Genomic DNA, 24,557 nt, shown 5'->3' with positions numbered 1-24,557 from the left:
GGAGAGAGAAAATTATTGAGTACTCGCCTTTTTGAGTATTGTCAAATTCGCTTATAAACTTAAATGTAATAAAATACTCTTGTAAGTTGTCGTGTTACTACGCATCAATATCAACAACGCATATTTTGTTTATAAAGTAAATCTGACAATACTCAAAAAGGTGAGTACTCAATAATCTTCTCTCTCCGGAGGACCTAATATAGCGGAAGCGCATACTCACCTCTTTAGTGCTCTAGCCAAAGACATCTGTTTGTAGCCATTGGTAGCCATTTGTAGTGGGCTTGGGATATTCGTCGTTGGTTTAAAGGTGAAGAAAGTGTAAAAAATGGTTCGTTGTCACGTTAAAGGATGCCGTGGATCACAAGCCAAAGACAAAAATTACCACTTTTCCTCAGAGCCTGCAAATTTAATGATGTACGTATAATGATTTCAAGCAATAACCTAACCTTCAATATTATTAATCCTCGGTTGTCACACCTACTTTTTCGAACGTCTTGTCACGCTGGGTCAATTTGACCCTGCCAATATTCAATCAGTTGTTATTTAAAAACTATTTGTTAAATTAAGTCTCAAAAATTCTGAGATAAAGTTTGAACATTGTAGAATATATGCCCATCGTTGAAAGTTGACATTTAGAGTGTCATCATGCTTAAAAAAAAATATTTGAAGCAATAAGAGTTCCGATAAGAAGTTTTTTGCTTAAAAAATTGCAGGGTCAATTTGACCCAGTGTGACAACCAAGGGTTAAATAATGAAGTTTATGAAATTAGTATCAATAAAGAAATCTCTTTTCACCTTCAATTACTTCCTTATACTTATACCTTATGTATAATTTAAAAAATTAATTTAACTTTATTTATTATGTTTTATATATGTAATGTAATGTATGCAATATGTCTGTAATATTCATAATGTAATTCACCATTAATAAGTTTTAAAATATCAAATTTACAGTTCTTTTCATTATTTCTCCTTTAATTAATATTTTAATTCTTTCATTTCTAACTTTTAAATTTTTAAATATTGCCGCTTTTATCGAAATTTCGAGGGCCTGAAGCACCAGAGGGCGCTGAATCTCGTAAATTACTTTTTAACACGAGCTCTTATGGTATGCTTCCACTCTATGTTATCCTCTTTGCCCTAGAGAACTTAACCTCACTTTATGGGAAGACAGCGGCGAAAGCAGACGAAAGTGAACAGGACAGCAACGAGGATACCATGGACACAGTAGCGCAGGAATTAGAAAGCGCGGACAGAGGATTCGGGGGTTCCGAAGGAGAATCGGAGGAGGACGAATCTGGTATTCGTAAAGCTGATGGAAATCCTGGGTGGGCGGACGCGATGCAGAAGATTCTGAGGGTAAAGAAGCCGAAGCGAAAGAAAACGATAGTGTTGTCCAAAGCGAAGAAGCTGTGCAGCGTTGTAAAGAAAGAGGAGGAAGATTTGACGTTTGAAGTCGAGAAGGTGAAGGATGAAGTAAAGGTGGAGGAAGAACAGGATTCCGAACGTAGTGTACAGAAACCAGTCGTGCAATCGAAGGAAAGAAGGAAAGACACTTTGGGCGTTAGAGTGAAACCAAGTTTGACGGACAGGGAGCGCGAAAGAATGCTACAGAAAGTAGCTACAAAGTAACGGAATGATTTTCAAAGTGCGCATGATACTTTGCTCCTTTTCATTTAAGCTGTTAAAAGTGTTTTCATTTATTGCAGAGGTGTAATACAATTATTCAACGCGGTCAGACAGCAACAAGGTGAAATTAATAAGAAACTATCAGAAGCTGGCCCATTGGAGAGGAAAAGGGAGAAGGTACTTAAGAATATCGACAAATGCGCGTTCCTGGATGTTCTTATGGGTGGAAGTAAAAGCATTCGGGTAGATAACGACGTGAAAAACGAAGGACAAGGGATTAAAGAAGATAAGAACAAGGTAAATACGTTATGGTTTAAGTAAATGTTGCTCCTATTTGCGAAAAGGGATGGTAATAAAATACGTTGCCCTTTGTAGGAGAACAACGAAGTTTGGAATGTATTGAGGGATGACTTTGTTATGGGAACGAAGCTGAAAGATTGGGATCGTAAAAGCGCGGACGATGACTCTTCGGCGCCAGAAGATATGGACAGTGATAATTAAATTTTATGAAAAATAGTTATTTGTACAAAATCAATTTAAAGGTAATGTTGTCGAGATCTCTGCTCATAACGGTCCAAAGTTACAGAACTGATTAAAAGTACATTTTTTACGTACATTAGGCAGATTCTACTTGGAACCCAGTCTTTACTTTGATTTTTCTACTATTAGAACTCTTTCGGAAATGCAATGACGAAATATAAGTTTCTTATATAGTAAATATTTTATTTTATTAATAACTTATGTTTGATATTTCTTGAGCTACGCAACAACAGTAATAATAATGTGTACAATGTATATCTCATATTTTTATAACGCATACATGTTTCTATCTAAAGTTAATTTTTAATATTACCTTATTTACGCCACGTCAACATGGCCTTAGAGTAGGTACCACAATATTCTGTTGTAAAACGATACAACGCATTCCTCCCGAGGACTTTAGCCACGGTTGTTTCGAAGCGGTGGGTTTAAATTTAATTTTGGGGGCACGCCCGGCCCATATATAGGGCTTGACGTGTCCAACAGTTATTCTATACGCGTCTTACTCGTGTCTCCCTTCTATCGTCTCCCCACAATGGTAAGTTATTCGCGTGCTATCGATTTGATTGACATGTACAAATAGAAATTATAAATATTTTGTGCTAAGCCTGTATCGTCTTGGGTAATGCATGTTAATAGTAAAATAATATAGAAAGCGAATGTACAATAAATAGTTCCTACCGCGAGTTACTAATAACATGTACAAAATATTCAAGTAGATTCATGGCGATTATCTTTCTTAACATTTACCAAACCTAGTATGTAGATTAACCTTTGGACGGACTGAACTAACTTTACCTCATCGTTTCCCTTCAATTATTGTGTCGCAATTAAATTGATTGTACATTTTTCATACATATAAAATTACCTTTAGAACTTTATTCGCGTAATATTCGATGATTCCTTCTGGTTGCTCTGGGTAACGTACCTTTCGACTAGATTAGTTCAATCGTTTGTACATATTATTATAGGCTTCCTTATGTATCTTAGTTGTTGCGTGACGTTTGCCCTATCTTTATAGTACATACAACAGAAACGCGACAACTGGCCGAGATATTTAGATCGATCGCAATTAAAATCTTTTGCTCTTTATTTCGTGTCAGAACACATGACTACTACTTCTACTTCGGTAGAAACGAAATAGCCGAGAAAGCGGTAACTCAAACATTGGATCCAATTGTAAGTTCAATCGTAAATGAAGAGTGTACTGCGAAATCGAGATTTAGTACGTCGAGAGATAAATCAAAACAACCACCACAGAACTGAGAGTCGCGCGGAAATACTATGCTCCCATTCTAATAGTACGCTTCTCCGCAGGGTACAGTTATCAACATACATTTGGTCAGAGAGCATTTACCCGCTGATCGTTGCTCCTCTACACCTCCAAAGTCCTCCACCAGACAGACACGTCTCATAGGTCTCTAGGCTTCGCGTTACACTCGGCTCTCGCGAATATCTGCGAGCGCCCCGAAATTTCTGGTCTCCTCGTCAGAATAATTCGACTCACTTTCCAGCCCCGGGGACCTGCCACTACCTTCCTCGGCGCTTCTATTTCTCAGGTAATATCCAACTGGATTAGATTCGTTGTTCTGATTAGCTTCGTCCGCCTGGACGGTTTCGAAGTGTACGTTCCTAAGACTGGACCTGTCCTCCTGCTCCGCCTGCGTCCTCGACCTATCATTCTCGTTCCCGATCGCGCACCTGGCCTGCGAGCTCTCTGCATTGCTCCTGCTCTCTTGGCTGATCCTCGACAAGCTGCGAGCAAGATTTCTCGTGTTCATCAGCTCGTTCCCCGTGGCCACGCTCCTAGAGACCTCGTCGGCGTTGTTCAGAGACACCCTTTCGTTGTTCCGAACCGTATTATCAGGCACGCAATGATTCCCATTGTTCGACAGTGTTTCAGCCTGCCGTTGACCTTCGTTCCCATTCGTTATATGGAAGGAAGTCTCGTCCTGGTAAGTCCTGAGGGCCTCGAAGTTCGCGTTGCTCAGCACCCGCGGTACCATGTCGTTGCTCATGCTATACAATTCTAGCTCGTTGTCCACGTAATAGCTGTCCAGCGGATTGCTGATGATCGACGGATTCCTGGAGATCGTTCTTCGCGGAAAGCTCTGGCTGGAGAAGTTCGTCACCGTCGCGTAAGGGTACGCCAATGTGTTCATCGGGTTCCCTAGGATGTGCGGGCAACCGTCCAGGCTCTGCATCTCGATCTCCTCTTTGCCGTCGTGGCAGTAGCTGTGCAAGTCTATCTCGTGAGGAAGATTGGCGAATCTGTTGGGGACAGAAGTTTAGAGAAAGGAAGCTCGAACAGGCTCTTCCCTCAAGCTCACCTGTGCAGCAGAATATCCGAGTACGACGGCGGCATGTCTGACTCCTCCTTCCCGTAGATACTTTCATAAGTTGGGGGTGGAAAGCACCCTACCGAGCCCAGGCTATCCTTGCTGGGCGTCTCTGCGTCCATCTCGAGGATGCTACCCTGGCTGTTCTGCAGCTGATGACGGTTTATGCTGCGCGGGTTCCTCTGCGCGCGTAGCACGCTGTCTCCAAGCTCCACCAAATCTAAACCTGTTCGAAGCAGACACAAACAGCGTAGGATCATTTCCAACATATTTGTGATCACTTTGTATGTATATTCTAGGTGCAAACAAGCGATATTCTCATGTTGGATTAGACAGCCTTAAGGAAGCAAGGTTTTCAGACATAAGCAGTGCCCTCTTTAATAAGTCTATCAATATCCTCAGCCGTGATCTGAAGAACACTACCAGTGATACTTTGCCGAAGAGCCACACTGCTTTCACCCAAAAGCCTCAAGCGGAATACTCTCCAAGAGCCAGAGCTGGAGGAAGCCCCGAAGGGTCTCGGATCACATGCTCCATTATCTACTATCCAATTGCAATCTCACCAGTCGGATCAGTTTGGAACTGCGTGAAGATCGTACCGTCCACAACGAGCATCCTACCGTGTGGCAAGAGGATAATCGTCGGCGTTGCTACCATAGCCTGGTCGCTGTTGCCGAACCGCGAGTCCGGCTCGGGGTCCTCGAGCCTGCAGCAGCAGTGCCTTCTGCAGAGGGATCGGCAGAACGGCGCGCCCCAGCAGCAGTACGCGAAGATGAAGCAGAGGACGGCTAGCATCACCAGGAGGGCGGCCACACCTTGACCCTGCTGAGCGGCTGCGAGGGTTGGACCGCCGGCGACGCCGACACCGACGCCGACGCCGAATCCTAACCCTCCGCTGCTGCTCATCTCGCCTGAAACATTGCGTTTAGTATACTTGATAACCGATGCTCTTTTTATATTAGTTCATTTTTCCGATAATCGAACGCGAAGATTCTTCAGGCACGTGCTCGGTTGACTGAGCACAAAGCAATCTCTTTGTGGAGAGATCCTTAAAGCTGTAACTCAGCCGGGCTGCGCGCGTACCCGAAGAATTTTATCCTGCGTGTGGAATGAATTCTTTATCTCTTGCACCGCTCACTGTGTACCCCGCAAAGGATATTCAGCGTGAGAAATATTTAAATTTGAATCGCGACTCTGTCGATAATTCTTTTCCTTTTGCTTTATTATCTTTTTTTGTGTATTCTCGCGAGTGTTTTAGTAGCCTCAGCGTCGGCTTAGGGTCACCATTAGCTTACGCAATAAACGTCTTTGAAACCGCAATGCGGAGCAAACGGCGATACAAACGTACGTACTCCTGGCAATATTCCAGTGTTATACGACAGATTTGTCAGCCGAGCTTTTTTCCTACTTGGAAATATCAACGCCGCGCCGTTTATGTCGAACGGAGTTCTTACAGGAAAGTGAACGTAATTTCGGGCGCCGAAGCACTCTCTCTTATGCTAATAGAATAAATTTCGTTACCCGCCTGGAAGAAAGGCGAGGTGAAAGTGGAAAGAGTGCGGTAATCTCGTCGTATTATAACCCGGCTGCTAGTAGGTCACTCCTTCCATTATGTTAAGAATCACGAACCACACGCTTCTCGTATAAACTTAAATTATTCACACTTACAGATCAATCAAATCACGACCGTCTAAGTTGTTTTAAATTTACTATACACTTGTGTACAAACACGATAGGCGTTAACAGTAAGATCCGCTGTATCGAGTTTCGCTCGGACCAGTCGCGTGTTCCGCGAGATTTTCGAACTCGATTCTCCCGAAATAGAAAACTCGCACAGAGCGGAACTTATCCGATATTATAAGTATCAATTTTTACATAGCTACGCTATTATTTAAGCAAGCTTGTGTATTAAAAATTCAATTCACCTTGAGTGGTAATGTTGTACAGCCAAGCGGTCCCCGTGGTGGTCACTACTTCCGCTGCCTTGCGCGACCCGTAAACCATGAAAAAGGTCTTCCTGTGCCTCTCTGGAAAGACTATCCCCTTTCTTCAGCAGTGTTTAAATTTCAGGCAGTCACGCGGAAAGTTGGTGCGCGCAACGCGTCGCATCGTGCGGTCCATTAAATGTTTATAAACGAGCCGCCGACGGGGGTAAGTGAATTAAACATGGCGCCTCTGTCGTCACTGGTAACTCAGCCCCTCGTTTCCTTCCACCAGCAATTCCATTTCTCTCACGCTAAAAAAAAATCCTATTTCAGATATCCCGCTCCCCGTCGTTGCTCTGCCGCAATTAATTGGAATCCGACGAGTTTCGAAGCCCGTGGCGTCGACAATATCGCGAACAGACGATGGCGCCAACCGGAAGCAACGGCGTTTTATTGCAACTTTAATGACGCTCGCGACGACGAGCTCCCAGGAGGATCTCTTCACGAAGACACCGAGCGCGAAGTCGACCAACGTGCACTGTCATCGCGGAGATACCTCTTGACCCATTTCAATATCTCCCCACTTCGTACCAACCTGCTGCTTTTCGCCTTCGACGCCTCTATTTCACGATCGGGAACCTCCTCGTCCGCTGGTTCAATACATTTCTTTCCTTGCCCGTTCGGCGAGCCCCCTTTTCATCCAGAGTTACTTGAACGGCTTGTTCCGTAATTTTATTTACATTCCCCATCGGTTATATCACCCCCTCTATCTCTCCGTGTCCGCGAGCCTTTTCGAAATCTCGTCTCAGTCGGGGCAATGGTATCTCAGCTGGCCGAGGAGAATCTCAGTCACCGCTGCTGATCGATGTCATTAGACGCAGTGCGGTGTTTAAATAATCACGGGGTCAACGGCGATTCTCCGTGTCTCGATAATTGGAAAGAAATAACGTTTGCTTCTCGCGCGACAAACTTCACGGGAACAATGGGTAACGTCGTTAAATATTTCTCTTCTATTCGACGGCTCGATTACCACTAAGTGTATTTCGTTACGTTGACCATTTTCTGTGCAGCGACAATTGGGTGACGTAGAGGTTAGTTCGTCGACTGTTCGACGGGAACTTGGCTCAGGTTGCGCTAAAGGATCCGCACATCCTGTCTAGGTCTTCTTACGTCGAATCACTCGCATCCCCTTTCGTACGCGACTTTGACGTCATCGACTGCAGATGAAGCCGCGCCATATTATTTACCATCGATGCATTGTGCATTCGCGCGACACGTCTTCGAATCGTTTCCCCAGTTTCCCTGACGTACGTCAACGTCTGGGCGCATCACTGTCGTACTTCTAAACGGCAATCGTCGCGATACTTGCCAGCTTGGTAACAGCAGTCAACAGCCCTTCCAGCATTGAAATTGATCAGCCACAATATCGGAACGATCGCTCGCTCGTAAGGCAAAGGTATCCGAATGATCCGAGCCGATGAGATTTACGCGCATTATCAGCCTCGAGGACGAAAGCACGTCGATGCGTGTGGCAACGTGTGCGTCAGGTCCCAGGGGAAGGTTTCACCTTTAGTTTCGAGCTGTATCTTCGCACGCTCGCGATTTACAAATATTGATTTACAAGAAGTAGTACGCCAGTAGCTTTAACCTTAATTCCTTTTCAGTCTTGGTTCCTTTTTGTTCTTTACTGCTTCTTCTTTTATTCGTGGGAGGTAATTAGTATGAATCGCGTCGGTTTCTTCGTTGTATGCTCGATAATATGTGGGGTGTATGGGGTATACGGGCCAGTGTGTCGAACGTGCTACTACCCTCGAAACTGTCCGCAGTTTTGTGGGGCGCAGCTACCTTCTCGCAGCCCCCCGAAACACTGCTCGACAATTCCTCGATGTTCTCCTCGGTGGCGTTTATCCGCCTTCCCACCCCTAGGAACGGGGTTAAAAAGACTGCTGTTGTACCACAGACGAGGTATAGGATAGACCTATCACCTTATGGATGTTCCTGTCGCCACCGAAAACTGTGTTACCGACTCATAATTTGAGGTCTGAATGTAGTGGCATCTGCTCATGGACAGCGGTCAATTCAGGAACTACTCTGAATGGGTCTCAATTCGGGATGGGTCGCTTTCGTAGGTACCTCCGCGTTGGGTGCCCGGTTCCTTGGTAACGTTTCTCAAGCATTGCAACTTGCAAAACGATATCTAGCTAAAGCCTACGATCTAGTTTAAGGGTCCAGATCGAGCCAAACTTACATTCAGTGAGTTTGATTCGATCTAGATATCTAATCAGAATTTTATTCTCTTTCAGGTAGGTATTTCTTCGATGGTTTTGCATGATTTATTTCATTTCGTCGATTTCTTCGATAGTTCTGAACTCTGTACATCCTTAGCGAGGTATTAGTAAGTTCTCTTGCAAATACCTAATTGAAGTATGCAATTAAATAAATAAAATTGATTTATTCAATGTTCATATTGATAACAAGAATTGTACAATTGTATATCACATTCTTTCTCGCAGGATCATAGTGGCAAGGATTTATTTCTCTGGTAAAATTTCTAAAACCCACTTTCTGAATGTCTCTAGTTCAGAACGCGTTAGTTCGTGACTTGCATTTTTTAATCGTACAAATTCACCCTTTACTCCAGAATCTGTTAGGTTCTTGTGAGTCTCTTCTCCCCATTTTATTGGAACCAACTCATCCGCGGTGCCATGGAATTGCAAAAGAGGCGGCTTTCGGATCTCCGGATGTTCTTGTAAATGCTACAATAGGAATCGTTAAATTTTTAATAAGAAGAGAAGGTGAATACCAAGACAAAATTCGTGATGTAAGCACCTTGTATACCGATGAATTTTTATTCAGAAAGCTGGACATGGCGAAGCATCCAGCCAAAGATGGTTGGTGTTTATATGTTAAATATAACGACAGTGCCCCGCCCATCGAGAAACCACCAACAATGATTTTGTTGTGGGGGATTCCGTTAGTCACCTCTGCGTCAATCAGTTCCGACACTTTGCCACACATTGATTCTACCGACTCTACGTCTTCCGGAACTTGTATAGACACGTTCTTGCGATCGAACCATACATGGCTAGGCTGCAATAATAGTTGTGCTTTATCTTTGCTCCGTGTATCGCATAGCGCACACCTGATCGCTATGTTACCATTCCATTATAAGCCGTATATGGTTGCAGAGGTGCAGAGGGATACATAATTTTTATGTGCGGGAACTTTAATTCCTCCCTAGTTAATATATCAACCCATTCTTTTATGGCATCTCCAGAGGATCCTAAAATTTAGGAAATCACAAATTACACCTTAGAGCAACATGTGCAAATATGACGTACAGCTATAGCGATAGTTCACCTGATCCATGAAAGAAGAACAAAGTAGCAGTGTGCTCTTTAGTAGTGTTTATAACATTAATTTTCGATATTCTCCGAATCCCAGCCATGGTGTTACCACAATCCCCTGCCATTACATAAAATGAGTAAAAATTTGCAATTCAATCGAGCAATTACTTATTGCTCTATTTATCAACATACCTTTTAAAGTTTTCCTAGAAACACGCTGTCCAACATTCACCTCCCACAATTCCCAGACCTAATCGAAATGTTCCTAGACCTTTGTGCTAGTTCTCATCGTTCTAAGCGCGCCTCTATTTTTTAAAATTAGAATTCCGATTACGCTTAAAGATGCGAATCCACCAAAAGATTTTAGACTCGAGACTTTTCTATCATAATTTTAAAATGTAGAGGCGCGTTTAATTCCACTTACGCCCAAATCGCCCGCGATTTTCATTAAGGTAGGTTTTCCTGTACGCGACTGGGCGTACCGTCAGAAATTTCAAAGTCGATTTTCTCGAAAATGAAACGCAATATCAAAAAATTGTATTCCTTTTTCTCGACTTATTTACTTGTTATAAGTCGAAAAGAATCAGTAACTTTTTTTTATATCGCGCTTCATTTTCGAGAAAATCGACGTCGAAATTCTTGACGTTGCATTCAGTCGTGTATAGGAAAATCTACCTTAATGAAAATTACAGGCGATTATAAATGGAATTCGTCCGATGAGGCAAAAAGCTCAACAACAACTAAATGTAAATAATGGAAATAGTCGCAAGATGAGATTTTTGAAAATATATCATGAAACTTGTCTATTGAGAGTCTAATTTAATGAAGCTAATGACAGAATAATTAAAAACTAATAAAATAATGAAATAATTGTCTCATGAGATCGAAGACTATCGATACGATACTTTTGTCGCATAGTGGATTTGTACCTTAACAGTTCCCCAAACAGGAGCCTCGCTCGTATCCCTGCAGCCCACCTCAAAATTGAAAATTCAAATCAGCAGCCAGTGACTCGAATCATACTATCCAACAGTTCCTATGAAAAACTCCAAACTCCATTCCCTTCCTGCAAACGCGAAAGCATGGAGGCACGTCGATTCGAATCTCGCGGGCGAACGTATTTAAACGGTGCGTAGTTCGTGCGTTCGATCGCGAATTTGAACCGTTCCGCGCAAGGGCGGCCCCCGGTGTGACAGTCCGTTGTTTATGGAAAGTCATTGCTCCGGGGCAAGCGTGGAGCATCGGCGAGACCGTTGACATAACCGCAATCCCTGCGCACGCATGTCTCGATTTCCATTCTCGAGGCCCTTCGAGATCGTTTGAAAAACGCGTGCCATACAGACGGGCCCGGCTGCGTTAAAGGCAACCGAGTGGCCGCGTTGACAGAGTGTGTTGGTGTCGCGTCGATGGGCACGTCGGTGGTGGCACGCTGAAATCCCTCCCGTCGTCGCGCCCGCCAGCAGAGTTATGTTTAACGGGCCGTTGTAACGACTCGGCGGAACGATGCAGAGAAGTGGTGAGTGACCCGAGCATGTTCGATCTACGGGGGAGACATTGGGATTCGTTGGTACGCGGGTGACGACCATTTTGAGGGCGCCAAATTTTTGCGTCAATACACAGCGCCGTGGCTGCCCGGTCAATACGGCAGCCGACCTAACCTACCAACTATGCATTCCCTGAAACACATCCCGAGGCTGCTTCAATTCCAGCCACTTAAACTGTCTTATTCTGTTCTCTTCGTGGGCCCACGATTCGTAAGACCTTGGGATTCGGATTCCTCTGCTTCTCGCCACCATTGTCACACTTCGCCATAATATTCGATGGTCCCTTTGCATCGTGTACTTATGCCTCCTTTTTGTTTAACCGAGTCCTGTTGACAGCAGGATCTCACAGGAACGTCGCACGAGATTTATTCGACTGGGGTGTTTCAGTGGCGCGTGAAACAGCGTTGCGCAATAAGCGATATTCTGTTACATCGGATGGTAGATAAGAATCGCAGCGACAACGAATTCATTGTGTGACGTCCCGTTGCTTCGCGAGATCCGACAGTGACGGTTTCGACTTGGCCTTTGTTTTCATAAGAGGTCGCCCGTGATTTCGCCTTCTCTGCCGTTATGAGGCATCGCGAGATACGTGGTAGTTTCACAGCGTGGTTCGAAGGTAGGTATGTTTCCCCTCACTTATCACTGCCACTTATTCGAGTGTATACAAGCAGCCTAAACAGCCCGGCGTAGATTGCCGGCTGAAATTAAACAGGAGGGATATCGAAATAAACATTTTCTGAGAGCGCCACTTCTGTTCCGTCTTCCTGTTTAGATTAGGCTCGGCTTCTAACCATCGAACGTAGGTGTACGTATAATAGAATTCTGAGTTACTTAATTATTCGTTTACTGTTAGACTGAATTTTACTTTTAGACTGTAAGCTCGTGTTCCTTGCAGCTATTCGCCCAAAATCCACGTTCTAATAAGCGAAGTTCGGAAAGTGGTAGTCGCAAGATGCTCGAGTTCAATATCCCGATGGGAATTTCGAGGAATACATAGTTGATAGCTACGTCAGCGACATTTCTGTTGCACGTTTCGCTAGCCGCGTTATACGGTGCTCTCGACGGGCTCGTTTCCTTCGGTACATGTAACATTAAACTATTATTCTACACGGGTCGGTGAAATCATATCTGTCGCGTATATACCGTGCCTAGAAGTAACGCAATAATAGCGAGTATAGCGTCTTGTCCGACCGTATCTCTGCTTTCTTCTCGAGAGGCCTGCTGGCTTGGTTCGCGTAGAAGAAACTCACGACGATATTCTTTTTGTGGCGTATCCCCAATGATGCGATACAATTATTGAATTCTCTCTTTATCTCGAGTACTTACATATTGAGAATCAATCGCTTGCGACCAGTGGACACGGGACAAGTGGGGCGGGGGAATAATGGTCGTTTGTTGTTTGTTCGCGACGCATTCCGCGCTCGGTTTATTGTACATTCATTTGTCTGACCTCGGAGCTGAAGTTGAATGAATAGCGATCTGTATTTTAAGAATGCCCCGGGATCATTGTCGCCTCTTGCCACTGCCTCGTGCGTTGTATACTTGGCGACGTAACTAACAATTACCGATCGAGTATCTGCAACTTTTTGGTCATATCTTGAGACCGTCAGCAACGTGAATATAAATGACGATGTGAATTCTACGCTAATAAAATTACGTTTCTACACCATACTACAGGGTGTCCCACTAAGGAGTGGACAGCGCGATATCTCTTAAAGTATTGTCGATAAAAATATAAAAAAAATAGGGAATTGCATGGTTCGAGGGGGCCCATTTATTAGCGCGAACGAATTTTGTTTTCGATTATTATTTTAAAAGATACGATGGTCAAGTTCGGTTTTTCAAATGGAACTATTTTTTTTGAAGACCTGAGTTGATAGTGCGTTCCAAGACAAATTCAATAAGCTTTAATGTATACACTTTATTTCCACTGGTTCTTATGCAATTCCCTATTTTTTTTATATTTTTATCGACAATACTTTAAGAGATATCGCGCTGTCCACTCCTTAGTGGGACACCCTGTATATCGGAATAACGTTTCGCTGTAGGTTCCAGTCTCGTTCAGATCTTATATTATCTTGAAGAAATAATATTAATAATAATTAACTCCGAGGATAAATTCTATTACAACGGACTACCATCGGTTTCAGTACCATTCTGGGTCCATTCGATCGCGTTGCCCCCGTCTCGGCAACGAAACCGCTTTACGGCTCGGTTCGCCGGCGATATCGACGGGACGGATAAATCGCGATGCGCGACGCGTCGCGAGCGTAAAAGTTGGACGCCTGATCGACGGCGCGGGCGAGCTTGGCACCTCGGAGAGCCGCGGCGGTGCACGCCGACTGACCCGTGAAATAGAAAGAAGGGAAGAAAGAAAGAGGGAGGCGGCGGGCCTCAGGTTTAACATTATAATTGTCCCTCGCGCTCCGAACAGTCGAGCACTTCTTCGCCGGCACGTGAAACACGCGGAGAGGCTCGAGAGGCCGATCGTGAACTCGCGAGTGGCTGGTCAGGATCTCTCAGTGCGCTGTCTGCCTTCGGCGTTACTCTTCGCCTCGCTTTCCTCGCGGCGGCGTCGATGCGCGTACAATAAATCCAACCGCAGGATGAGTTTTCGCGGGTTCTCTCAGAGGTTTGAAAAAGGGACGAAGTGCAGTGCGGCGCGGAGTTTCGTCGGCGAACAAAGGGCTCCCCGAAGGATAAACTAAATAGGCTCGCCGACGGGGGCGAGTGATCGATCCCCAGGATCCTACTCCGGGAATTTTAATCGAGCTTACCGAGCGGGTAACGCGAGAGTACCGATCGTTGCCCGGCCCGTAATCCAATTTCATCGTTTTCCGTCCGCTTTTCTAGCGCTGCGAAACCTTAGGAATCCCGCCTCTGTCGCGGATCTCTCCGCCAGTATCCGCGAACGGCCGACGCGCTGAGAAGCATCCAGGTGTCGAGACCCTGCCTCTCGTTCCGTAGGATCTTGGGATCTAAGGGAAAATTACCATTTCCCCTCTCCGTGGATTTCAAACTCGACTGAGTTTTGCCTATGATCGTTCCCCCCTGTCGGGGAACCGATCGCTGTGAATTCTCGACGACCGAGATCACCTTCCGTCGCGAGGATCGGCGCCCTCGAGGAGCTCCCCGGCCGGGGGCCGTCTCGAGAGGAACGCGCGGCGAATTCGGCGATACTTAAAAGATCCGACGCACAGGGAACTCGCTCCTCTGCTCTTCGCGATATCTATTTTCGGTGCGAGTTCGCCCCGGTGTTCCCGCGATTCCGGCGAACCGCGGGAAAGAAAGCTCGAGGGGAAAGAGTTCGATCGAGACGGTGGAGTGGAATCGTTGCTCGTGATCGAAATGGAAGCTTCCACCGTGGTGTTCATACCACAGAATACACGTAAGCGTCCTCTTTTCGTTGAATTAATTCAGAAATTAATGTTCTCGTCAGCCCGCGTCCTGGTTTCAATTAGTGCTGGTGGATCGGGGTTAATTCGATGAGAAATAAATCGAACTGAATATTGCACGCTCGAGTTCAATGGTTTTCTTATTTTTGTCGCTTCTTTACTGACCCCGGAAGAATTTAATTCCATTTTGGGACAGTGCGGAGGGAACCGTGAGTGACAGAATAAGCGATAAGTTACGTTGTGTGTAAGGTGTGATAGCGCTAGGATGCAACCGTTTTTGGTGTGTGTGTGCGTGAGAGAGAGAGAGAGAGAGAGAGAGAGAGAGAGAGAGAGAGAGAGTTATATTCTTGTCTAGTGTGCTATATACTGTTAGATAAAGATATTGTACGTAAAAATACTATATTTCCGATACATCGATAAAATTCTACTATTTTTACTTTTTTCTTTTCTTCTATGGCACCATCGAAACTTCAATTTTTCGAATTTAAACTTTAACATAGAGGATTTTGTATATAATGAATATGAAGTGCGGGGAAGCGAGAAACAGAGCCAGTCCTTTCTCTCGTACAAACTTCGATAACATTGTCACAGGCTATAAATTAAGTAATATTGCAAAATGCACGTGGAAGTATACAGTCAAATAAAAAATATGTAAAAAGAAATTTATGTTAAACGATTTTATTAAAAATGTAGTGAAAACTAAATTAAAATGCACTAGAAATTAAAAAATAATTATTTTCTTGTACTTCAGTTTTGATGGTGTTAATATCACTTTAAATAAAATCGTGGGGCACGATATTTCATACCAGGAGACGAATCACTTTAATACTTCAACTTCTGGTTGCTCATGGTGCCCCACGATTTTATTTGAAGTGATATTAACACCATCAAAATTGAAGTACAAGAAAAGAATTATTTTTTAGTTTTTAGTGCATTTTAATTTAGTTTTTACTACATTTTTAATAAATCGTTTAAAAATAGGATGTCGTTGTTTTAATGTAGTCTTATTTTTCACTAATTTCCTCTGAAAGGTACTACATTTTTTCAAAAAGTTCTATATTTTTAAAAACATTTCGGCCTAAAATACTATATTTTCCCGAAGAAATTGGCAAACTTAGCGTTCAGTTTGTTTTAGTATTCAAATCGGGTATTTATTCGTTGGATTTTTTGTGCTTTGCTATGCGGGGATAATTTGTGCAGGTTGTCCGTTTTTAATTCAACTTCGCCGCGATTCGTTTAGCGTTTGATAGAAGCTTGGAAATGGATGAAGGGTACCCTGTTTCCGTCACGTTTCCATAAAAGTTACTGACAAGTATTTATGCGAATGCATCTTCCATGAAACGGTACAGAACACGATCGATTCGCGATACATTATCGGCGTTTCGATTGAACTGCACGGCCGGGGCAACGCCGCAGACGTACCTTTTAATTGGATCGTCACACTTCATTACAGTTACTGGAACGAGAGCAACGTTCGAGATAGCTTCCACGCGAATGCTGAGCACGCGAGTCGATTTTCTTTTTTAGTCCGAGCGCCCTGTTTATTGAATCGAGTTCGCTACTCGAGTATCCAGGGATATTTTAGATAAAATTCGAGGGGGTTGAAAAACGGGGGGTAGGCTGTTCTATCCTCTAATAATTTCAAAAACCTTTTGTTAACCCACTCGAATCACGTTCAAATACCTTCCAGACAAAGTTGGGCAATATTTGAATAAATTTATATTCGCTATTTTCGAATAACTTCATTTTATTCGCAATTTCTTCTTCGAGATCAGTCGAATAAAAATTTATTTGAATAAGGATTTATTCGAATAATGCTCAACTCTGCTCTCAGGCCCCACAGAAATCTGATTGGAAATCTGATTCGATTCGAATGGGTTAAATAAAGTGCATCGAATAATTCAATCCTTTGCGCTCCGGGTTGGGTCCCGGAAGGCAGAACGATTACGTGACTGAATTTATTATGAAAAAGTACATCATTTTCGTGTAACAGATTTTTCTCTGTTGCGTCCAGTTTCCGAGATATTCGGGCAAACGTATTTTTCACCCCCAACTTTGGCAGCTGATTTTCACCCCAGATATGGACGTTTAAAAAGAAACACGTGTGAAAGATGCTTTCGAGAACTCTAATCTAGAGTGCCGGACAAAAGTATTGGGGCACCCTTTGAAGCAGAATAACTTTTTTAAAATTGGTCCAAACGACTCGAGGTTTTTTTGAGAAGCTAGAAGGATTAATAGTTTACTACTTAGGTAACGTGTTTTGTCAGTTTGAAAATAAATTGCGATTGGTCGGAATAGCGAAGAAAATAGTGAAGGTCGCTTCTTCAACATTTTTATCCGAGCCTGTAATGAACATTTAAAAATCCTAATTTAAAAACGAGGCTATCAGCGCATTAGTGGCGTAATCCACACGCAGCATTGGTCATAATTTTACGTACTAATAATATACACCTTGTCGATTATATTTAGTAAAAAAAATCATACCTATGTACCCAATAGTAGAGATTTTAAGGGGTCAATCCACTGTGGCGGTTTGAAAAATTAAGCTCTTTTTAAAAAAATCTTTCTCCGTAGATACAACGTATAGTGCAATAAATCTTTTTGGCATTTATTAATCTACTCTTATATTATACAAAAAAAAAATTAAAAGAATTTTTTTAATTTGTTTTAAAACTTCAAACGCGATTATTTCAAAACGACATTTTTTCAACTGGTGCAGGTGATTGCAAGAAAACTATTTGACCAATCAGTCTGAAATTTGTACACGTTATTCAGCACATCAGTGGCTATGGCCGGGACCGGGTTATTTAAAAACTGCGAAACACCTTCACCTACTAAACTAATTCATCTAGCTTCTAAAAAAAACTCAAGTCGTTTGGACCAATTTTATTTATTTATTTATTGTTCGTGAACGGGAAGGGGTTCCCTTTAGTGTATAGGAGTAAGAGGGTGCATATTACAACAGAAAAAAAACAAAAAAAAGACATTAAGACAGGGAACATAAAATTTTAATAAATTTATTCTGCTTTAAAGGGTGTCCCAATACTTTTGTCCGCCACTGCACCTAAAGCTTATCAAAAACCGGCGCGTAACAGTTGGGCGATGTCCCTAAGTAGTAAGAAGTTGGGGCGCAAAGATGGGCCCCGTTCGATAAGCAAATTACGGGGCCACCTCCATCGACAGACTAATTATAAATTGATTATTTCCCCCCCTGTTTCCCCGGTGTGCATCGCTGGTCCTCATCCTTATCCTTCCTCCTTTTATCGCCCTCCTCCCTCCTCCTCCTCGTACTTCTGTTTCCGGTTCCGCGCGGATGTCGGACGACCGCACGCCGCACGATAAACGCCTCTGCGATGACGACGACGATGACAACGTCGTCGGTGAACCATTACAACGGCAACGTCACGTCCACCACGGCCGCTTTGGACACCACGGCAGCGGTAAGTTTCTGATAAGGCTAGTCGCATTCCGATTGCCGAGGGACGCGCGTGCAAGCGCGCACCGTGCTCGCAATACCGATACACCGCGAGACGGGCCAGCGTGTTCCGCCAGGACTTTCTGCGCGAGTTTCGATCTCCCCCCGCCCTTCAGAGGGAATTGGACTCGCGTCCGCTTGCCCTTCGCCTCTGGTATCGAGTGTAACTTGCGTTAGTGATGCGCGACATTTACCGGTAACTGTATGTATCGATATTTGTCTGCCGATATATCGGTATTCCTTACCAGCAATAATTATCGATATTTTCACTAAAATCATCGATACTTGTAATTATTAGTGTTTGAAGTATCGGTATATCGATAAAAATATCGTTTAATATCGATATTCCTTATTCGATATATTGATTATAATAATTTCGGTGAAAATATCGATAATTTTGACTGCACCTTCTTTCGCTCAAGCGAATTCAAGCTAATAACTTTCGAATTACTCCGCGTAAGTAAAGTTCGCTATTTTTTTTATAAAATATAAATCCTAGTTTCCTTTATAAATATAATTTCAAGAGTGAATTACTCGTTTTCATTTATCACTTTGAGTCTTAATTCAAATAATTTCCTAATACTATTCAAAAACTTTAATCTTGGAAAATTCTTTTCAATCCAAATTGATATTCCCTTGAATATACGTAGCTTATTTTCCAATTGGTAAATTAATGCAGTTTTCGATACAGTTAATATCGATACTTTTTAAATAATATGTTTCATGTATCAATATCGAACGAAAAGATAAGCATTAGCGATAGTTGGGACCGATATCGCACATCGCTAACTTGCGTCGGCTTCGAATATGATTCAAAGTGTAATTGGACATTGATGGGCGTTCCAGGACCGGAACTGCGTCACCACTGTTCCAATCATTCCCTTTAACTTTCCGCACTTTATCGTCTGATTTGGCGCCGACAAAATCGCGATCCCTTATCGCGGTTAACTACAGATAATTTCGAAAATATTCGTCACTTTGGAGGACCATTTCGAAGTTGAATCCGATGGAGTTCCTTTGCCTCCTTCAGAGGGACGTTGTATCGAAACCGTATTGAAAGTAATCCACTCCTATTCACCGAATACATATCCCCATTGAAATACTATATCTGCTCCCATTCACATAATATATCAATTCCCATTCATATCTAATCCCATTCGCTGGATTCAGAAGGGCCCCGCGGCGAACGCAAGCCCGCCCGGAGTCGGTCGATAAAGTGTCAAGCAGAATTTTCCCCTTAGCGATTAATACCCGCGCGTAATATTTCTAAGAGGCTCGACGCGATTCCTGGGCAGCGCTACATTCTACGCGACCGTCCATTCCGCGAAGCGTGATTCAGTTCGCATCGACGCGTAATCGGGATCTAATCGCGGGCCACGCGTCGAGAACGCGAGGTGCAATAGCCGCGCGGAAGGGACAATCAGTGACACGGTTTACGCGGCGGAATCGCGATAACGCCCGGCTATCGCCGCCGGTGGAATCTTTCCCGCCGCGAGGGAGCAGTTCGCGTCTCCGCGTCACCGAAATTGCCGGCGAAATTGGGCGAGAGAGCCCGTTTGTCTCAATCGCTCCGAGGAGAGACAGCCAGCGGCTGACGAGTGTTTACGGCATCGAGCGCGCGCCAATTAAAGCCGACCGAACGGGAATAGTGGAGGCGAACGAGTGTACCCGTCCGTGTGTTTGCCCTGGATATCGATCCCGCGATCGCACCCCTGCCCGCTCGTTATCTCTGACGCCAGCAGCCGAAAATGTCACGGACGTCAGAGGGATGCGCTTGAGATCTGATAGCACCGGGCGAGGTTGCAGCGACTGGCGCGATTAATAAAGCAAACCGGGCCGTGGAAATGTCGGCGCCGTCAGCGTCGAGACGCCGTCTCAACTCGGCGATCCTCGCCAGATACAATAATCGCCAGGGCGACGCCTCTCAACAGGTAGTTATGTCACTGGGAATATTTCCATCTATTCCGATCTACGGCTTCAACTCGTTTAACTACCGGGGACGTTTTCCCGGGGACCTCTAAAGCGTGGGCTTTTATAACGACGGGTTAGCGTTTAGATGCAGGTGGATGGGAAGCTCGATATGCTAGCAGTCAAGGTCCCGCGATTCTTATCTAACGGCGGCAAACTACTTTCTTCCTCCTCCGAGGCACGCGACGCGAGAATATCCCCTCCAAGGATGTAGCGTTTAAAACGAGACGAAAGTGGGTTAACAGTTAGAGCAGCGCGAGGTTTTGGGAAATGGCCCTTCTAGTCGGTCGTAGCATGGGAAGCAGTCTGCTTCTTTGGTTTTTCGAAGTAAATTGCCGGATACTCTTGCCGAGTACTTTCAGAGTTTTGGAGAATATATTGACGTGGAAGCATGCCGGGCTGTGCTCAGCTCTGGGCGTGGAAACGCGTCGTTGCCATTTAGAAACTGGGCGAACACGAGAGAAGTGGTTCGCAGGGAAGCTTGTCCTTTTTAACTGAGGCTTCCGCGGCATCGGAAGGGTTAAGGAACTCTGCCACGGCTGTCTCGAGGCGAGGGTGATCTACATCACGTTCCGCGACTTCATTTTTTACGGTGTCAACCGTCGCTGAGTTCCCCGGGCTTTCGTGCTTGGTATTCTAACGCGACACTAGGAAGTACGCGACGGAATACTTGGAGTATCATTCTGGCCTTAATTGGACACCGAGCTAATAAGAGCATCGAACTATTAAGCCTGCGTGTGTATCGCTGCATGCGATCGCCAACGCCACCTGCATTCACGCACGTGCTATTTTCGCCCTCCGCGCTTCCCCCCTCCATGTCTTCCCTCTTTTCTTCCGCGCGGGAGGGGAATGTATACGCGCCGAGGGCGTTGTCATTGTTTTCAGCTTCGCCGGCGCGTCCCGAGTGTACGCGACGCATCCTTCGCGCGAGGCGATTCCCCTCGAAAAGGGCCGTCGAAAATGTGGAATGCGACTTCTTCGTACGAGGCTTCGTTTACGAGGAACAAAATGTTATTCCACATTTTGGATATGATTTTCTGAACGCGAAGGTTGCTTTTCTGTATCGCAATATCTTGCATTGTTCGTGTTTCTTCAACGAGAGACACGTTTCGAGAACCAAGAACAAAGCTAACAGTCAGCCGTCTAATTGGAACGCGCAAGCTCCCTCTCTTCAATTGCGACATGCATCTCGCCCGTTCCTTTTCGACGTGCTGACAATCAAACGAGGAAAAAATCTGCGCCAGCATGCAGCGCCATCACGCTTGAGAGCCTGGTCTTTGGAATTACATTTCGCATTGTGCATTCGCGAAGACAGCCGGTAAATAAGGGCAGCGCTATTTCGCTCCACTTTTAATTATCAAGCCAAAACACATTCGGCGATATTTATCCTAGTATATAATTCCAGCATTACCACTATCTACTCCCAAAAACAATATTTCAAACAAAAATTCATCAATTATATCAAAAACGACACTTGTCTACAATTTTACGATTTAATCGGATACAGCATGGGCGGTATTCACAGTGAATGAGACTAGTTCGATAGGCTATATAAGTTTGTACAACTTGAAATGCCATCTTTTGGAAGTTATTAATGTAACCAAAAAGAGAATAAATACTTTAACCTTAATTGGATGCAGTTCCTTTGCGATATAATCACAGATACCATTCACACCAATATTATACAATATGACAAATGTTTAAAGCAGATAATTGAATTCTATTAAACAAAGATTAAAGATGCTGGAGTATTTTTCCACTCTCCTGATGACACGAAAAATTGACAAGGTTCGTTTTCGTTACTCGCCACTGGATTGCATTTATCCGATAACCCAAGATGCATTCCCATTGCCAATACGGAAAGACTGTCTGTAGCAACGACAATTCGAGACATTAACCAATTCCGTGTACCCAGAACAATATGTTCACTGATCCGCCAAGCTGCTCGTATGGCGGCCAGCGATTGGCTGGCCATCGGCGCTCCGAGCGCATGCGCCAATGGCAGAGCAAGCTCTGTTGGTTGTCCCGCAAGGCACAAGGCGGCAGTGTAGTAGATTTTCCCCCACCAGCGATTGTAGCTGCGTCAGGCGTGGTCGTTCGTTAGCCGCCGCAGTATTTTCGAGTCGGGCGCGTCGCGTGTATCGTCGGAGATAAAGGTTGACAGGCGGGCTGCTTCTGTGTGCGCGGTATAAAAGGGGTGCGCGCGCGCGCGGGTGCATAGTGTGCGTGTTTGGCAAAGGTCGTTTAACTTTTCCTCCCACTCTGAATCCGGCTCGAGTTGTGCTCTCCTGACGCGTCCGCCAGCAAGCGTTCAGTTGTTCCGTGCGCAGAGAAACGGAGGCGGAAAGAGCGCTGGGTCGAGGATGAAACAATGCACAGAAAAGTGAGAGTGAACGTGGCCACGTTCGGCCGGTTCGCCGAAAGCGTGAATCACCAGCAGCAGCAGCACCGGCGTTCACGAGCCCACGCAGCAGCGCTCTAACTCGATGCACGATTCCTCTCTTTCTCTAACCCTCTTCTACAAATTTTCTCAGCCCTATCGTTGCCACCGTCGATCCCCCTCGCGCGTACGTGGTCGGCGGCTCTCCGTTGCACGAGAGCGCCGTTGTACACGCGCGTACGCGAACGCTTAGTCGCGGCCCGTGACAGATCCCAGCGCGTGGAAGCGTACACACAGTGAGTACCCCGTCGTGCCGCTTCTTCCGAACAATTAACCCCCGACGCGCCGCGGTGCACGCGTGTGCGTAACACGCTCGAATTGTGCGCCCGCTCGTAACATTACCCGCGACGACGTCTATGACCGTGATACGGTTTCTGTTGATCCTGTGCGTAACGAACGCGCCTCCAAGGGCAAATCGTGGGCTATCGCGTGCCCAGCCGCGACACAAAGGACCTTGCACTCTCTGCCCATTGTTTTTCCCGCAGCTTGTCCCTTGTTCGTTCGCTTTCGTTCGTGCCTTGTTCGCTTGTTTAACGTCGAGAGCGATACAGCGGCAACGCTTCGAACGATTTTGTATGGAATCGCATATAGCAGTGACTTGTAAGAGAGACTTGTAACGTAGCTTCGTCATAATATTCTTGGAAATAGTTTCTCGGATCACAGAGGACAGATATCTCACTCCCATCGTTGTACCTTTATCCCGTGCGTCGGAAGAACGCCTTCTACGGCAGACACGCCCGTGCCTTTTCTCGCATTGGTGGAATAATTCTTGAAAGATACATTCTGTATCTTTACGATGCGTCGTATCGGCCCCGAGACACATCTTTCTTTGTGCGCACCATTCGAGCTTGACCGTGCTGACTCGCGATCCCCCTAGGTTCTCGGAAAAACGAGAAACGGGAATGTTGAAAGCATGACTTAACCCTGGATTGTCAGTTTGCCCGGCGATAGAGGAGGACAGAGGGAGAAGCTGCGCCGGACGGGACGGGGGAAAGGGAGAGAAAGAGAAAGAGAGAGAGAGAATTGTGTTGAACCAGTGGTCACGTGACCGACCGTGGAAATGTCGACCGAAAATCAAAACGGCTCAGCCGGCGCCCAGAGCAACGGCATTAAAACCTCGATCGGCGTGTCGTCGTCGGCGAGGACCGCGTCGAACAATTCGTCGTTCCTGTACAGTAGTAACTCGGTGCTGAACCGCGAGAAACCGCGTCAAGTGCCGCCGCCGACTTTGCCCAAATACACGTCCAGCTTCAACGCCGGCTCCAACGGCAGCGGCACCGCCGAACGATTGAACAGAGATCGAGAAGTCGGCGGCAGTTACAGACTGGCGAGTCTCGACAGGCTTGCCCTCAGGCAGAGGATACTAGACGGGGAAAAGGCGAACGGCGACACCACGTCGGTAAGCCTACAATCTGTGGCGTCTCATGGCCTTCTTTGCTTCTTTATTTTCGTTCTACCCAACCGATTTATCGACACGCTAACGCGGAAGGTATACGGGAGAGGGATCTCCAAGCGAGTATGTAGATAATTTGGCAAGTTGGAATTTTAACTATTATATACATCGCGACCAGTACTTTAATCACGGTGGTGATTGTTAATACCGTAGAATTATAGATATTCGCGTTTCGCTAATGGCTTTCTTGGAACGTGACGCAGGTTTTAAATACGTAAGCCTTTTTGTGTTGTATTTGGGATCCAGGGGGAGCAGGTCAGACGTTCTGTCTGCTGGAATTAGCTCTCACACTAGATTTCATATCGATCAAGTTAATCTGGCGCGCTTAACGAAGTCGGGTCATGGAACTTGCGAGCTTAGGTGTCGCAGGGAAGTATTCTCGTCAACCTGAAGTCGATAACTTTATAAGAACGACAGGCCCGTTTTAACCCTGGGATCGCTGACTGTATTAATCATAACGAATCTTAATTGTTTGCGCACAGTGTGCGTTTCTTTATTATTC

General features: G+C 45.1%; 4 protein-coding genes across 17 annotated transcripts in view; 2 read left to right on the top strand and 2 right to left on the bottom strand.

The window, feature by feature from the left end:
• Positions 1-275: 275 nt before the first annotated feature.
• On the top strand, positions 276-2,464 carry LOC143367604 (RRP15-like protein). 2 transcript variants are annotated; one of them, XM_076809583.1, is made up of 5 exons: positions 276-414; positions 1,145-1,628; positions 1,710-1,926; positions 2,005-2,171; positions 2,250-2,464. In XM_076809583.1, the coding sequence occupies exons 2-4, from the start codon at positions 1,219-1,221 to the stop codon at positions 2,128-2,130; spliced, it is 753 nt and encodes a 250-aa protein (XP_076665698.1). In that variant the 5' UTR covers positions 276-414; positions 1,145-1,218; the 3' UTR covers positions 2,131-2,171; positions 2,250-2,464. The 2 variants fall into 2 exon arrangements, with proteins under 2 accessions (XP_076665698.1, XP_076665697.1); XM_076809582.1 differs by lacking the exon at positions 2,250-2,464 and having other exon boundaries at positions 2,005-2,243.
• LOC143367603 (uncharacterized) lies at positions 2,332-8,376 on the bottom strand. 4 transcript variants are annotated; one of them, XM_076809580.1, is made up of 5 exons: positions 6,434-8,376; positions 5,072-5,419; positions 4,500-4,734; positions 3,831-4,440; positions 2,332-3,776 (listed from the first exon to the last, which is right to left on the bottom strand). In XM_076809580.1, the coding sequence occupies exons 1-5, from the start codon at positions 6,510-6,512 to the stop codon at positions 3,603-3,605; spliced, it is 1,446 nt and encodes a 481-aa protein (XP_076665695.1). In that variant the 5' UTR covers positions 6,513-8,376; the 3' UTR covers positions 2,332-3,602. The 4 variants fall into 4 exon arrangements, with proteins under 4 accessions (XP_076665695.1, XP_076665694.1, XP_076665693.1 ...); XM_076809579.1 differs by having other exon boundaries at positions 2,332-4,440; positions 6,434-6,736; positions 6,963-8,374; XM_076809578.1 differs by having other exon boundaries at positions 2,332-4,440; positions 6,434-6,744; positions 7,029-8,374.
• Positions 8,377-8,860: 484 nt separating this feature from the next.
• LOC143367859 (lysophospholipase-like protein 1) lies at positions 8,861-9,950 on the bottom strand. The gene is made up of 4 exons (XM_076810099.1): positions 9,794-9,950; positions 9,592-9,716; positions 9,263-9,523; positions 8,861-9,189 (listed from the first exon to the last, which is right to left on the bottom strand). The coding sequence occupies exons 1-4, from the start codon at positions 9,903-9,905 to the stop codon at positions 8,965-8,967; spliced, it is 723 nt and encodes a 240-aa protein (XP_076666214.1). The 5' UTR covers positions 9,906-9,950; the 3' UTR covers positions 8,861-8,964.
• A 1,022-nt stretch (positions 9,951-10,972) lies between these two features.
• The window catches only part of Pnut (septin 7-like protein pnut), a 42,372-nt gene continuing 28,787 nt past the window's right edge, over positions 10,973-24,557 (top strand). The window contains exons 1-2 of one of the 10 annotated variants that reach the window (XM_076810955.1): positions 10,973-11,296; positions 18,033-18,159. In XM_076810955.1, the coding sequence (XP_076667070.1) occupies positions 18,073-18,159 (87 nt within the window). In that variant the 5' untranslated portion in view covers positions 10,973-11,296; positions 18,033-18,072. Of the gene's footprint in view, positions 11,348-11,784; positions 11,949-18,032; positions 18,160-19,482; positions 20,129-22,272; positions 24,002-24,557 lie in introns of those variants that run through there. The other 9 variants (XM_076810948.1, XM_076810957.1, XM_076810956.1 and 6 more) reach the window with 9 other exon arrangements.

This window comes from Andrena cerasifolii, chromosome 4, assembly GCF_050908995.1.
Source record: "Andrena cerasifolii isolate SP2316 chromosome 4, iyAndCera1_principal, whole genome shotgun sequence".
NCBI classification, from domain to species: Eukaryota; Metazoa; Arthropoda; class Insecta; order Hymenoptera; family Andrenidae; genus Andrena; species Andrena cerasifolii.
This window is presented reverse-complemented; position numbering and strand designations above follow the sequence as displayed.